General features: G+C 40.7%; 1 protein-coding gene across 2 annotated transcripts; it reads right to left on the reverse strand.

Moving 5' to 3' along the window:
* Nucleotides 1-73: 73 nt before the first annotated feature.
* On the reverse strand, nucleotides 74-15124 carry coro6 (coronin 6). Of its 2 annotated transcripts, none has more exons than XM_085364556.1 (11): nucleotides 14908-15124; nucleotides 11966-12165; nucleotides 9388-9510; nucleotides 6039-6168; nucleotides 5712-5890; nucleotides 4997-5116; nucleotides 4785-4889; nucleotides 4527-4672; nucleotides 3423-3480; nucleotides 2737-2964; nucleotides 74-2256 (listed from the first exon to the last, which is right to left on the reverse strand). In XM_085364556.1, the coding sequence occupies exons 2-11, from the start codon at nucleotides 12161-12163 to the stop codon at nucleotides 2134-2136; spliced, it is 1410 nt and encodes a 469-aa protein (XP_085220682.1). In that variant the 5' UTR covers nucleotides 12164-12165; nucleotides 14908-15124; the 3' UTR covers nucleotides 74-2133. The 2 variants fall into 2 exon arrangements, with proteins under 2 accessions (XP_085220682.1, XP_085220683.1); XM_085364557.1 differs by lacking the exon at nucleotides 14908-15124 and adding an exon at nucleotides 14485-14878.
* Between the last annotated feature and the right edge of the window lie 971 nt (nucleotides 15125-16095).

The raw sequence follows: 16095 nt of genomic DNA on the forward strand, positions 1-16095 counted from the left end.
CTATGAGTCAATGAAACATAAGAAAGGCAGCTAGCTCAAAGCAGACATCCTATCAAAGAATTTAAAACCCTTTATTACAACACAACCTTTTGCAAAAACACAGAATTTGATCTCACTTTTTTAGCCAAATCTACAAAAAAAAATGCCAGAGATATCACAGTTTGTCAAGTTGTGCACCAGCAAGTTGAGCTACGAGAATTAACTGAGATGGAAAGAATAACACAACAGAAAAAGACAGCAATCATGAATTGGCCTCCCCGGAGACCAGACCTGAACATTATTGAAGCATTTTGGGATCCTGTTCGCAGAAAACGGAACAAAAGGCAGCCAACATCCAAAGAAGAGCATTGAATGTCTTTCCAGAAGTCTGCAGAACTGTTCCTGAAGACTACTTAAAGGAATTAGCAGAAAGCCTGCCTAAGAGAGTCCTTAGGGTCTAGTAAAGTGCTATACAAATACATGCCATTTACCATTTTACCAGTTCAGGCTGTGTTATGTTGACACATAGTTCGTTTTCATAGCAAAATATTATGAAATGAGTCAGTGGCTCAAGACGTTTACAGTACTGTATATATTTCCATAATTACGCATAAAAACATTATTCATCCATGTTATGTCTTTTTGGGGGGATTTTGATCATACATACAGCTTCATATCTTAAACCACTGATTTCTCAGCTAATATGGGAACTGATTTTTGATTGAAACTTGACGTATTTAATTCTGTCTATCTGTTATGAAGCTAATGCTCTTCTTAATTTATCATGCTCTAATTTGTACTGCTCAGTTTCCACATTTTCACAGTTTGTGAGAGTTTAAAAAAAGGTAAAAACAGGTGTTTTGGAAGCTCTTTGGATGGAAATTTAAAAAAAATGTTAATGGTGGAAATGGGGCAACAAGAAATGAACAAGTCAAGCAGTAAAAAAAAAAACCACTTTTTATTGTTGTCATAATGTGTCTAATGTATAACCTTTACACAACAAAACGTTTCTCTTTTCACATTTTGCTACATTTTCTTCTCCTGTTTCCTTTTATCACTATTTACATATTGAAAATTTTTCTGAGCATTATTTAAATAAACTGGTCATCTGCGACACAGGGGGTTGAAATGCTGAAATGTGTCCTTGTTTGTTTGTGTGGCTTTTTGTGAGTGTTTAGTGATGGTGCGAGCATGTCCACTGCAGCATCCCGATTCCAAGCCAGCCCGTGCACACTCTCACGCCGCTTCGAGGGTCTCCTGCATTAACTTTCTAAACTGATTTAGTTTTGGTGAGGTCACGAGGCCCTCGACATGAGTGCACAACGATCACAGGTCAGCACGTGTTTTGTGTAGGAAACAGGAAACAAATCCCCATAAATACTATGAGTTCTGTCGTTTGACATGAACTAGCTCTGTAATACGGCATGTGATGGTCTTAGCATGTGCGTAGCACAGCAAACACAAATAAAAGAATGAACGTGAATTCAAGCTTCAAAAAAGGATCTTCTAAAGTAATGTTTATTTGTGCTTTTCATGTTTTTAACTTTTTTCCTGACCTTAAGAAAGGTTGTTTTAATTTCTGCAGCTGAATCAGAACAGGCAGCTTAAGCCAGCTGAGGAATGATCTTAATTCACTCTATGTGAAGACTGTATTAATCAATCCAGATCCTGATTTGAGGGGAAATGTCTCTGTTAATGTTTCTTCTTAACTTCGAGACCCGTGACTCCACATGCAGTGGGAGGATGTGTGGGCAGGTTTGAAGCGGGCCTGTATTTTTTATAGAAGCAAATTATAAAAGTCTTGCGCTTGCATTTTTTTAAATCTGTTTTCTACATTTTCTTTTTTCTCTAATAGAAACCTTTTTTTTTTATCCCTTTAACCCAACTTACACTCTCAAACTTACAGTGCCTTCACACAAACATCACCTCCGTCCTTTTCGCTGTAAAATTGTGACTATCCCAAAAAATATCCTGCAGTAGAATGAAAGGTAAAACTGGGATAAAGATTTTATAGAATCAACCATCGAAAGGGGTACAGATGCAATTTCCTCAAATCTGTCGAATGGTCACGTGTACACATTCATAAGCATTCACAAGAGTGAATCCTCGTCAATAATATTCAGACCAGTTCTTCAGACCATGTTTACATGCACATCAGGCACTGCCATTGGTGTACTGGGAAAGCTTATTCTCCAGGTCACAGATTCTCTTCTCCTGAGACAACACTGTGGCCTTCAGATTCTGAATCTCTTCCAGTAACCTCTCAAGCAGCTGAGGCTGGAAAGGAGAAGAGGGGAGACAAGTGTGCAGAAGGATAAAAGGGAAACAGAAAGGAAAAAAGACTGTGATAAGAAGGTGAAATTAAGGAAAATGTTTGAAGAATAGGTTAAGGAAGATGACTAGGACTAGAGGAAATCAATGAAAACAGGTGAAAGCTTTGAACAAAAAAGGTTGTGGGCAGATGGAATTACAAGAGAAAAGAAAACAGAAAAGGGTTAAAACAGAGTCACTTTTTGTTATTGTTGTTGTTTTCTTTTCTTTCTTTCTTTCTTTTTTTTTTTTTTACCAACAGTCAGATTACAGGACTAAGAAATCATTCAACTGTGCTGTACATGGTTATACATAAGATGTATAAAAATACATCCAGGCTTTGGGAGCCTATAATGTGAATGCAGATTAGTAGAGAGGAGTCATCTTATACTGCTAAATTAATGTTGAAAATAGTTCATGTGCAGGAGGTGCAGGAAGTGGGCTTACCGGCAGGCTGTTGGTGTCCAAAGTGGACATGCTGCGTCGGGTGGTGGGTCTGGAGTCCAGGACGTTCTTCTTCACCACTTTGAGCTCTCTGCTCTTCGGCGGCACGTAGCCCTGCCTCATGGACACCAGGATGGGATCTTCATCTCGGCCATCAAGCCACTCCTCGGGTTCCATGGCGGGCTCGGGTCCTGCTGTGTCTGGGTACAGATCATCTTGAAAGAGGTCCGACTGTGCAACAGGGAAGATCAAGGGGACAACAGAGACGTTTGTGTGAAGTAAAAAGTAAAGCTGCAAGTTCATCCCTAATATCAAACGTGTATTTGTCCTCCACTGGATAGCATCAGAAACAATCCACAAACACTGGGAGCAGTGTGTCGAAGAAGCCTTTCGTTGCACTAAACTACAGCTAAGAACCAATCACTGTGCAGAAGGAAGCCTCACAAGGTGCTCGTGGCAGGATGTAAACATTAATGGTTTTCCATTCAGCTGAACTGTATTCAAATGAAACTGCAGCGACAAAGGTTGATTCGTGTTTGAGTTTTAAGGAGCCAGATAGAAGTGTGGTGTGACAAGTCCAGGATTTCTGTTTCGATAAAGTATAAGACTGATATCTTCATCTTGCACCATTGTCAAAGTCAAACACAGCAGAGCATGAAGACCATAATGGAAGGGTGAGTCAGGCTTACTTTTCTGGGCACTGTCATTGTGATGGGCTCACATTTCTTGTCAAGCAGCTTATACAACCTGATAAGATGAGAAAAGAGGACACGGCCACAAGTTATCACAGTTGTCGTTGTACGTATTTTTAAATGTCTGTCTATAAGAACTGAATAATCAATCTCACCTGCAATCAGTAAGTCACATAATTGTTTATCACATATGGAGATGTATATGAGAACTATATGGAAAAAGGACTACTTTTGCAGCTTTCTGCAAAGACATAAACTATCATTTCTGATATTTAGAAATGTCCATGTCAGAGAGTTTATGGTTCATGAGCATTTAGCAGTGTTTAGAGAATACAAAGCATTCAGTGGTGAAGCTTTTAAGGTGAACAAAATGGAAATTTCCAATATGAACACTTGTGCTAAGTAGAAAATTAATGGACCAAATTGTCTGCAATAATAACTGATGTAATAACTACTGCATATTTGTTTCATTTATCTGAAGGCTAAAATGGCAACACATCCATTAAATCAGTGGAATCACTAAAACATGAAAAGGGCTGTGAATCGCTGCTGCAGATATGCCCAAATATAGTCGTGTGACTATTTATTCTTTGACATCTTGTGATATTGATTTTCAAAAACTAGATTTCAGACAGGACCAAAGATTACTATTTCAATCTGCGAGCACACGAGCGCAGGCATTACCAAAATACTAAAGACAAAGTAAAAAGGCCCAAAAAGGAGAAGCTGAGATGGAGGTGGGTTGCAAAGCAGTTTGCAGAGACAACAGCAACTGTAGGGACGCTGGAGAAGCTGAAACTTTTATAGCAAACTTTATAGTGGTCTGGTACTTATACAGTTATTTTCTAGTCTACCTGAGCACTTAAGGCATTTTTAAATATAATTCCTAAAAGAATTTAGTTTTTGGTTTTATATACCTAAGTGTGTTGACCTCATGATGACACTGACACTCCAGTGGATGCATTAGGGGTAACTTTAGGCTAGTAACTTGCCCAAGGATACAACCCAGTCAACCTCCAGCTGAACCACAGCTGGCTCATTCACCTTCTTACACGGTTAAGTTGCACTCAAGTTGAAATCACTGCAAGATCAGCATCTTACCTGGCAATCTCACATTTGCTGACATCAACACCTCTTTTGGGCATGAAGCCCATCCCTCTCTGGGGCTCCTTGCTGCTGAAGGTGTTGAGGTAGTGAACATACGGTGGTTCCTCTGTGATTTCAAAGTACCGGACACTGCTGTCCCCCTAAACACACACACATGAACAAGTGTAAAAACAAGTGTGACTGTGTTAGCATTAAGGCTGATAATACATCTACAATTAAGTGTAAAAATAAGTCACAGTTATATGTCTGTACCTTTCCACAGAGGTAGACCATATTTGCATCTGGATCGTAATAAGGTAACAATACTCCATTACTTGTGTCCAACTCCAAAAGTGCAATAGGTTCCTCAAAATTTGTCTGTGGACAATAACAAGCTGTGAGGAAAACTGACAGGTTTCTGTGTAGATTCATATTATAGTGTGTATATTTTTACAGCCACTCTGTGAAATGTAGTCATTTGTTACCGGGTCCCAGAGGCCGAGCTCTCTCTGACTCATCCTGGTGAATCCTGTAGTGAAGATGTTTCCATCTCTGGTGAAGATTGCTCTCATTGGCCTGATGCCCTCATGTGGAGCCAGACGTTCCTGTTGGTCAGCAGAGAAACAGACATTAGTAACATAACTACAACAATGTAAGAGCTAAAGATTTCAAGTTAATCCTTATTTTCTGTCTCTGTGCCTGTTTAATGAAAGTTTGTGTTTCACTGTTTCCTGAAGTCAAGTAATTATATGGAGCTAATATATTCTTGAACAATAAGAAAAATAAAAATATAGTCACCAGAATAATTGTGCTAATTATTTATAATAATATATACCAATAATATATTTTGAGACAGCTTCTGCATTATATTAGTTTATACTGTGAAACAGTATACTTTTTACATGATTTCTTAGTTTTTTGCATATTTGTCTCACATGAAACTAACACAGCCTTTGATGAAAAGAACACTAACACCAACAGTCAAACACGGTGGTGGTAGTGTGATGGTCTGGGGCTGCTTTGCTGCCTCAGGACCTCAACAATTTGCTGTGCTTTCACATGAGCTTAAACAGGCTATTCAGCCCCTCCAATGTGGTTGAATTAAAACAATTATGCAAAAACAAATGAGCCAAAATTCCTCCAAAGCGGTGGGAAAGCCTTTTTGCCAAGACGAGCCATCTGTAATTTCTACTCACGCACCGCCACCACTTCTCTTTTGCGGGGATCACAGACACGCAGACGTCGATCCTTACAGGTGGTGCAAAACAAGCTGCCGTTACGGTTCCAGCTGACGCTGTAGATGAGGTCTGGATGGTCGTCCATGGAGATGAGGGGTTCACCTGTCCCCACGTTCCAGATAATTATCAGGTTGTCACTGCCTGGAGGGTGATGGAGTCGAAACACAGATAGACATCCTATTCAGGTTTTGTTGTAATTTACTGTCACATAGGGGGCCCAAAAAAAGATATGAAGGATGTCATGAAAACATAAGAGGACACTGGAGGTTTGTGTGTTTCTGTGTCCTGCCTGCAGTGAGTAGTATGTTGCGTGCGGTGGGGTGCCAGCTGACAATGCCGACTCGTTTGGAGTGTCCCTCCAAGACCACCACCGGGTCTGACAGGGGGCGGGTCAAAGCGTGATCTGGAATTTGCCACACCTGGAGACGACACAGACACAGCAATGACGTGAGTTGTCCAAAAATATTATTAGAAGTCATTCAAAATTTGACATCAGCAGAATAAAATACATTTCTGTCTGCATCTCAGGAGGAAGATGTCTGCATCACAACACTAATAAACTAAAATAAAATAAAATAAAATAAAGAAAGTTGTCCTGCAATAGAGAATCAACAACATCTGGCATTACGTGTAATATCGGAGCCTTTCTGCTTTGTTTCTCTTCTTTTCACTTACACGTGACAGAATTTTTGGTATTAAATTCACTGCCACAGATTTATTGTGGAGCTCACTCTTTAATTGAACCATAACTCTACTGACTGTTATTACAGAGTTATATTTATGTTGCCTCACAGCCATCTATTAAAGCTTACACCTGTGTGCAGCTCCAGTACACTGACGACTGTGCAGATAATCGGAAAGGGTTTCCCTTAATGAAACTGTTTGTGCTTTACCTGCTGCTATTCGTTAGAAGATAATTCAGATTATCTATAAAAAGCTGAACTGCTGCCAGACTTTATCTGTTGGTAGATATTGCGTTGGCCCGTGTCTGTTCACATGGGCTATTTAGTTGCACTCAACCAAAGCCTGCTCAAACATAACTGATCAAAAGTAGCGGGACGAAACATTCAGAAAGGTTCCAGTGCCAAAGATCTCTCACTTGCTGAGCTGATCTAAATACAATACTGAGGTAGTGGCTGTTTAAACCATAAACATATCCATAATCAATACATAAAGCATTATTTTATCAAGCCCAAACGTGGCTAAAACTCTCACTATTGGGCTACTGAGTCACAAAAACTTCAATTCTCAATTCATCTGCTTTATTTAAAAGCAGCTGCTCGTGTCAATGGACATTAGAACACACAATACATTATTCTCAGTACATATTCAGTTTGTTGGAACTGGGTCTTTACAGTTACAACACACAGCTGTTTAAGGCACATATGTTCAAGAAGTCGCGCACAAACACAGACCCATACTCACGACTCAAATGAGCCTGCGAGATGACACAATGACGAGTCTCTGTGAACTTGACGGAATGACATCACAGCTCACAGCAGCTGCACACGTCTGTCTGAGTGCCGGACACAAACAGAGCTCACAAAGGCAAACACACGGCACTCAAACAGCATCGGAGCAGCTGCTGCCACAAGAGAAGCCACGATTCAATCACTCGATCGCGCAAAGATTCCTGCAATGTCACTATGAACAAGTGGGTGACTTTTGGTCTCCGTGACAACTGTGCTGGTGCACACATGCTGAGACATGTTGTCATTATACAATCCAGAAAAAGGTGCAAAGGGCACATGTATAACTAATGTACAATATATATTATCTAAATATATAGTTTATATGTTTTATTCTACCTCAAACTACTTCAGCCATAGGAATTAGGAGGGTAAGTAGCATCCAGGCAGTGCTTATCAAATGCACTCGGTGATCAGCAAGTGTGAACGCCTCTAAAAAGCAGAAGTTTGGAGCAATCGGTGTGTGTTAACATGGGGTGCTGGAGCCTATCCCAGCTGTCATAGGGCGAGAGGCGGGGTACACCATGGACAGGTTGCCAGTCTGTCACAAGGCTAACACACAGAGACAGACAAGCATTCACACCTATGGGCAATTTGGATTAATCAGTTAACCTATCCCCACAAACTGAATGTCTTTGGATGGTGGGAGGAAGCCGGAGTACCCGGAGGGAACGCATGCAAACACAATTTATGTATCTTAAACCTGAATATATTTGTTTGATTGCGGATTGGATAAAAGAAGACATCAGATGATGTTGCCCTGAGGGAATTTTTGTGAGCTCAAACAGATTTCCATATCAAGGCCAGAAATATTTCCTATCTGCTGTCCAAATCAAGATCACCCAGAAATTATCTTTGGAGTGTCATTTTTGCGTCAGTGGAGCAGCTCATCACACTGTGAACACTTAACCCGGTTCTCATCTCGTGCTTTTAGAGCAGCTTACAGCTCTTCACATACTGTAAGTAATTACTGCCTTTTACTAGTGTGGATTTTGTCCCAGAAATAACAGTTTAACACTTTGTCTGACCGCAGCTCGGCCAGGAAACACTGTGGTCCAGGGAATTATCCAGACATTAACTAGTCTTATCTGAAGAGCTGAAGCCTGTTTATATCTAAATTAACTCCAGAACAAGGACCACAAATATGCATTATTTATTTTAACACAGTCTTAGAAGAAATTTGAAACAGCGCAGGAATGCTGAATAGTAAAATTAGCTGGGACACACAAAATGTCATGGATTATAAAATGTTAAAAAAAAAACAGCTGCTATAATGGGTTTAAAGGATGTATAACCTTGTTTAGTTTCACATCAAGTGCTTTCATAACAGGCAAGTATCATGGCACAGAAATATAAAGACCTCACAGTGACCCCTGCTGACTGAACTCAGTCATGAGACATCTGCAGTGTATCACAAACACCTCTAAAACTCTTCTGGTTTCCGTCTGCCATCCTAAACTCAGCAACAACAATAATGTAAGATGAGAATGCAAAGTGTGTTTACAAAGCCCCAGCTGCTAAACAATATGGAAAAGGTAAGCCACATAATCAGTAAGGTGACGTGATTTTAACACATTAAAATCCCATTCCTGCTGATGTGAGGTGATCAGCACCAGATGGAGCAGGACATGATCGCAGATACCGATACTTTAACTATTTTCCATATTTCTTGCTCACGTCTCCTTATTTCCTGCATGTTTGACGAGAGTTTTGCCCGATATGATAGGATACTGATAGGAAAATACTTGACAACAAGCAGGGAAACAGGTCATGAGGAAGCTGTCGTATTGTGGATGCCATAGGTTTGTAGATGCATTACAGCAATGAAGCCGGTCACAGGCAGAATGCTTTGATCAGCCTTACAAAATATCATGCGTGGCCTGATGGAGAGATAGAGATGACGCAGAGCAGGTGGGTGGAGATGCAGACAGGTAGACGCACTGACGCGTAGACTGGTTCTCTTAACTTGTTGTTCATTTAAGAAGCAGGAAGACGTGACAAACTCAAGCTGTGAAGACCTCTATGACTGCTATCTGAGTCACTGAATAACAAACTCCTCCACATGCATCTGCAACTTGTCTCTCCCACCCACACACACACACACACACACACACACACACACACACACACACACACACACACACACACACACACACACACACACATTACCATTGCAGTGCAGTCCTCCGAACAACTGGCCAGGATATTGTCGTCATGAGGGCACCAATCGATATCCAGGACGGGTCCAGAGTGACCAATCACCAGCGGGTAGTTCTTATCCACACGACCTGTCTGCAACACAGAGGACTGAGTTAGGACTGTGTTTGTATAACGGGTCACCATTAATAATCAATATTCATTCATTTCTTTAAAAAAGGTCAAAATAACAGCCTTAAGCCCAGTCAGACATCAGCACAGCTAGGTTAAAAAATTAAAACAACTATTTTCCCTCAATGTGAAACAGTCCTGGAATAATTAGCTTAAAAGTTAATTCTTGATCTCAGACATAGTGGGTATAACCATGAGGTCCGTTTTAATAGCTGCTCTCCAGATTTTTACCATCTTCCTCAGTGGAAGACTCTTAGTTTTCAAGAATAAGTAGATGTTATATGTGAGATCAAGAGCTGTGATGGGCCAAGAGATTTTTGTTCAGGTCTATTTCCTGATACATAAACTCATAGAATTGAAATAGGGTGTACTTTATTCTTCAGATGACTGTACATGACTGAGATTTAGTTGGATATATTTGGAGAGCTCCTTTTAAGCTAATATAGATTGGAAATGGGCAACCGTTTGAGAAAACATATTTAATACCATCAAATATTTTTCTCAAAGGTGTATTTCTGATCTTAAGTGAACCAGATGTGGCAGGAAGAACCTTTTGAAACTTGTCTCAAAAGCAGATGTTTGAAGACAACCCAATGTTCCCATGTTCCCTGTTCCCATGGTTCCTTTCATGTGAACATGTGTATCAGCTCTTAGATATAACTCCGTCCTGACACACACTCAGTCACACTCCAAGAGTGGTGTATTTATAGCCGAGTGACGAGGCGTTGAAAGGGGAGTTTTTAATGTGGCCTGTTGGGGACTCAGTGGGGGGAAGAGGAGGATGGAGAGCACATTGGTGTGTATTAATAGCGCGTCTGTTCACCGTGACTCCAGTAAATAATCATGTCCATTCCCTTAGTGCCTCAAAAAAACCTCTGCATTGCTTTGTGTCCTGCTGCTCTTTTTCATTAATTAGCACCTCTGAGATGCTGAAGAATCCCACCGGGTATGACCTTATTACACCCACATACTGTTTATGTTTTCTTCTTAAATCTCGGAAATGTAAAAACCGGTCGCTTAACCTTTTGTAGTCGAGCTGAAATACTAACCTTTGTGTAAGCTTAAAACACGAAGTCCAATTTTCCCCCCAAATTTCTGGACTGGATAATGTTAACTTGTTCTTGTAACTCTGGGCAGTGATTGGCTGTGTAGTTCAGTTTAATTTCTGCAGTCTTATTACAACAGTGTGAAGTGCGCTGAGCTCGAGCATGAACTCTCACCACGTTAGATGCAAATCAAAGGTGGATGTTACATCACGCTGAAATAAAACCCAAATCCAAATATATTTATCCAACTTAGCCCTGAAAATGAATTAAACACATTTCACTAACCAATATCAGGATCACTGGGTCACTTTTACCCTCCCAGTAAAATATTCACACAAGTTAACTACATTTCTGGTGTCAGCTTGCACTGTTAGCATCACGTCTAAGAAAAGCAGCTGATTTCTTATGAATTGCATGTCTCAAAGGATCAAACACTGACTCTTCTGTGTATTTCAAAATAATTACTGGACCACAGGACAAAGGAATTTGCCAAAAACCTTGCCGTATACAAGCAACACTTCAGCTCCTAGCGAAAGCTAAATACTACCAGACAGTCTTTTACTGAGACTAACACTCATGAATGAAAGTCCACCTCTGATCACTGTGCTTCAGCAACACTGAGAAACAAAAACAAAGTGTATAAGCTGTTTGTAGTTTGCCGTTTCTGCTGTTTTTAAGATCTAATTCTGAGTGTTCTTCTTTAAGGATACTATTTATTGGATGGCTGGATTTCCTGCTGTAAAAGTTGTGTATTTAAACTTTAGGCAAAATTACACACATCAAAAACAGTGTCCACACTCATTTAAGCAGTGCTTTCACTTAACAATGCCAATTCACGTACACCAACATCCAGAAAAGCACCAGATATGCACTTCTTTTTCTTTTCTTCCTCTTATAGAGCAATAATAGTCTGCTGTTTCTCTTTTAAAACACAGACAAACACGTAATAAAAGTATATCTGCTTGCAACACGCACACAAACACCACTCAGCAGCTCAACGACCATAAATAGCTCGATATAAATAGAAAGAAAGAGCCAGTTGATCAGCCAGAGTTCATCTAATGTAGATCATGAATATCTGTACATGATTTAATGTCAGTCATTTAGATACTCCTGCAGATCAGCATGAGACATGTAGAGCCATGCTGTCAATGTTCCTAGAAATCCTTTTTCCCAGAACAGAGCTTATTACAGTCACACTTTCATTTACACTCTACATCACACGGAGAAGCAAATGAGGTGCTATTAATTTTTATTGTGATTTATTGGAACGCTGGTCGACTGAGAATTGATTCAAGCACAAAAAAGCTAAAAACATGTCAGATATTTGAGTGTTACATTTGAATCCCTCCAACCCTCTGACCTTTACTGACCTTAGAAAGGGGCAGGACCAGAAACGCTCCTCCTCCACTGGATTCAACGATGACTGCCAAGAACTTTGGATTGACGGCGCAGAAGGAGCTGTCCCATGTCACCTTGGACACACGAATGTCATCGTAACCCTGCTCAGCCTTTACCGCCTGGCCGAAGACGTGACGAAACTTGCTCTGCCGCACGATGCTGCGACTCATGGCTGAGGAAAGGAGAGGGCAGACAGGAAAGAAATGAAGAAGAATTAGAGACCGCAGAGAGCGGCGATGAAAGTTTAGATAAAGATAAAGGAAGGAGAGGATGAAAAAGTAGAGCTATCTGAGGAGTTTAATGTGTCTGCTGTACATTTGGAATGATGTGTCATAAACGGAGACAACAGAGAAATCTGTTAATTACAGTGAAGCACATGCCTCAGTCTGTGCTTTTAATCTGTGGGTTTAAGTATTTATATAACTGCTTATTTAATGCTTAATTACTACTGTAATATGTTTAGGCAGTTTTTGCTGTTTTGAAAGTTGAAAATGACTAACTAACCTCTTTTTGGTATTTATTTTATTCGTTGAAAGTATTTGCAGATCAAACATAAATACAGGATAGTCAAAAGTTATATAAAGCGTTATTTTTTACAACATGAAGCAGGTGCAGAATGGCGAGATTGAAAGTTTGTTCTTTGACATGTCCTGCGATGGACTGGCGACCTGGACTGGTAGAACCTGCTTGTACAGTCTATGACACAGTAGGCTGTGTAAGCAGTTTTTTTGTATTACACTCACTTTTTCATAATTACTGTTAGGCAGTAAGCTTGAGGTTCTTTCACATTAAACTGCAAACTTAACAGACTTAATAATATCGTATTTCCATTTACTGACAGTACATTTTCTGCACTGTTTCATTTAAAAATGACAACTTGATTTTCTGACTGCCGCCTCACAGTGAGAAGTTTCTGAGTTTGAACTTTTGGCGTGGAGTTTTCATGTTCTCTCTGTGCTTTCATGGCTTCTCTCCGGGTACTCTGGCTTTCTCCCACAGTCCAAAGACATAAGTGTTAGGGTAATTAATGGTTCTAAATGTGTCATAGGTGTGAATGATTGTCTCTGTGTTAGCATTGGTATTTGCCTGGTGACCTGTCCAGGGTGTACTTCTGAACTAGATACGCAGTTAAGAACATGGATGGATTTCTGTGTGTGGACAGTTCTCACAGTGGTTTGTACAAAAACTGTGCTGTTGCTGTTGCTGTATGTTGTTACTATTATTTTCAACATTACAATTTCTGAGCTTCTAATTTAAAAAAAAAGAGTCTATTAAGTAAATAAATAAGAAGAGCTCACTTATTTTGCCACAGCACACAAAGTTCATGACTTATTTATTATTTATATTAGTTATACTGAGTTTGCATGCTTTTTAAGTGACACCGATTCATTATAGTCTAATCATGCTCTACAATGATTAATACTAACATCAGTGTTGCTTGTTTCTTAATAAACATTTTAATTGCTTCAAACACTGTGACTTTTTCTCCTGTAAATGATGATGAATTCTGTAATTTGATCTTAGGCTGTTTGTTGCTATCCTGTGGCTGTCGCAGGCAAAAGGCCAACCGGACTGTAATCCTCCGAAACACCGGGGGATATTCTGTAACAGTCCTTGCCATTACTGCAGATATTAATAGGTGATTGTCCCACCAAACACTATGTGGCAGCCAAACATCAAAGACAAACACTAAGACACAGAGAACAGATAAAAGGTAGGAGGGGGAGAGAACTTGACAGATACAGTGTCACAGCCCAGCACTTCAGTCACACAACTCCTGTGAGAATATGCCGATTCAAACAGACCTAACATACTTGCAGACTCCACTGGCTTACATAAGGCTAAAACTGAAAGCCCTAGTCTAAAAGTAGGTCTGTATGGGGCCCCTAAGAGATCTGACTAATGCAGTGACTCTGTGTGTTAGCAGGATTACATTAAACTCTAAGCATTAGACTTTTCACTATTCAGATAAAACCTTTGTCAATGATGCTGTCTGACTTTCACAGTAGGATATATCACAATCTGCCCCAAAGTTGACTTATGAGGGGAAAGAAGCTCCTGGAACCTCTGTGAAAGAGTCACATCCCAGAGACCACTTCAGCAAAGCCAACAGTGGGGCATTTAACACCTCATTATACATATTATATAGTTTTTACAATAGGATGTCAAAAAAAAAAAAGAAAAAAGAAAAAGAAAGAAAAGACTGTTAATGATCACATAATGACGTTCTCCTGGTCTAATGCTTCTTTTTCTAAGTACACTGATTTCTGTGCTCTACTGTCAATGTCTTGTCATGTAATATAAGCCAAACTAAAACTGAGGCAAAGAGTAGATTTTAGCATCTGTGAAAAACCTCTTGCTATTAATTCCGCCTCAGGTTAATGAGATGGGTCTGCTCTGTCGCGCATGGCACGGCCCTGGAGAATCCAGACAGCGAAAGAATGACACTGGCACTTTCCTAATATAGACATGACAAACTGCACTGTCCTACCCGGGCCGGCCGCTCCTCCCCGGCGATCCCAAATGGTTCCAGAAAGAAGGTCCCGCACCCTGTGTCGTTTTATCACTAATGAGCTGACTGTAAATCTGATCTGCCACTGCGCACAGCCTGCAGAAAAACGCATAAAACACGGGAACAGAGACTGGCAGGGGCGCAGGAGGAGGTGGAGGTGGTGGGGGTAGTCATGTACAAAGTACTCCTTAAAGTATCCCGCAGCTGCCACAGCATGCACGACTTAAGATCAGTTGCCAGAGGCAGAAAAGTGCATAGTCACAACGTCCCGGCTGTGTTTTCGGGGTTTCCAAATGTAAGGACGCGCTCGTTCCTCTCCAGCTGCGCAGTAAAGAAGCTGACGCACCTCTCGCCCCACTGCAGCACAGACACCGACACACATATTAAGAAACACAGTCTCACCTCAGGTTTTGGGGAGACCCCACTTCCCTGGATAACGGTCACGGTTTATGTCGAATGGACTGCTACTCCTCCTCCTCCACCCTCTCCCTCTGCTGCCTTTATTCCTTTTGGATTATATTCCCTGCAATCAGCTGTCCCGGAGTCGGTGCGGACTTTTAGTGAGGAGAGAGCTGGAAAACTGCGCTACGGTCTTCGGCAGGGAGAGACAGAGGGGAGATGCCGGGGGCAGAGCAGGAGAGAGAGAAGGGGGAGGGTGCGGGTGGATGGGTGCAGGGTGGGTGCCGTCTATTTTGGAACAGGTGCGCCTTTGACAAGTGGGGGAGCGCGTTCCCGGGGTCACTGCTTGGGATAGATGAATATGAGTTAAACTGGTAAATGAGCACACCGCTCAGCTGAGCTGGTTTCCAAAGCTGCTTTTAAAGTCCTTCTATTGACAACTCTGGATGTTGGGCAGCCACTGTGAACACCCCCGGGAAGTTATTTGGGCACTTATTGTCCAAAAGAAGGTTGTTTTTAATTGCACTGCGGCTGACAATTGATTCAAAACAAAGAGAAAAAAAGAGAACATCAGAGAAATGATTTCTTTCCTGCGCTCCGTTAATTTAACACGGCATCATGTTTGTGCTCAAGGTCTGAAGATCTGTATGTGATGGTAACCAGAATACATTACTGGTTTCAGGTCCTGCTTGTGCCTTTTTATTTTTTTTACTGTGGAGCCAAAGTGTGAAATTTGTTCACAGTAACAGCAAAATGCTTGACTAATAAAAACCTAGAATGACAAAACAAACCAAAATGTCATTTTCAAACGGCTTTACATTTAAAATGCATTAACTTTACCTCTGACTGTAAATACCAAACATGTCAGTATACATAAAAAAAATCTTTAAGTTACTGTTTTTTCGACCTTGCTCATTTGTGCAATGTAATTAGCCGATCACATGGCAGCAACTCAATACATTTATGTAGACAAGCATGGTTGTTTGAGCTAGTCTGAGCATTTCAGAAACTGTTGACCTACTGGGATTATCCCACACAACCGTCTCTAGAGTTTATAGAGAATCATCCAAAAACAGACAAAATATCTAGAGATCAATGCCTTGTTGATGTCAAAGGTCAAGTGAGAACGCCCAGAATATTTTAGGTCTGCAGAAGAGCATCTCTGAACATATGCTGACCTTGAAGCAGATG

Source organism: Diplotaxodon limnothrissa, linkage group LG10 (assembly GCF_057381915.1).
Source record: "Diplotaxodon limnothrissa isolate DT_005_m linkage group LG10, D_limnothrissa_male_GT1.1, whole genome shotgun sequence".
Lineage (NCBI taxonomy): Eukaryota > Metazoa > Chordata > Actinopteri > Cichliformes > Cichlidae > Diplotaxodon > Diplotaxodon limnothrissa.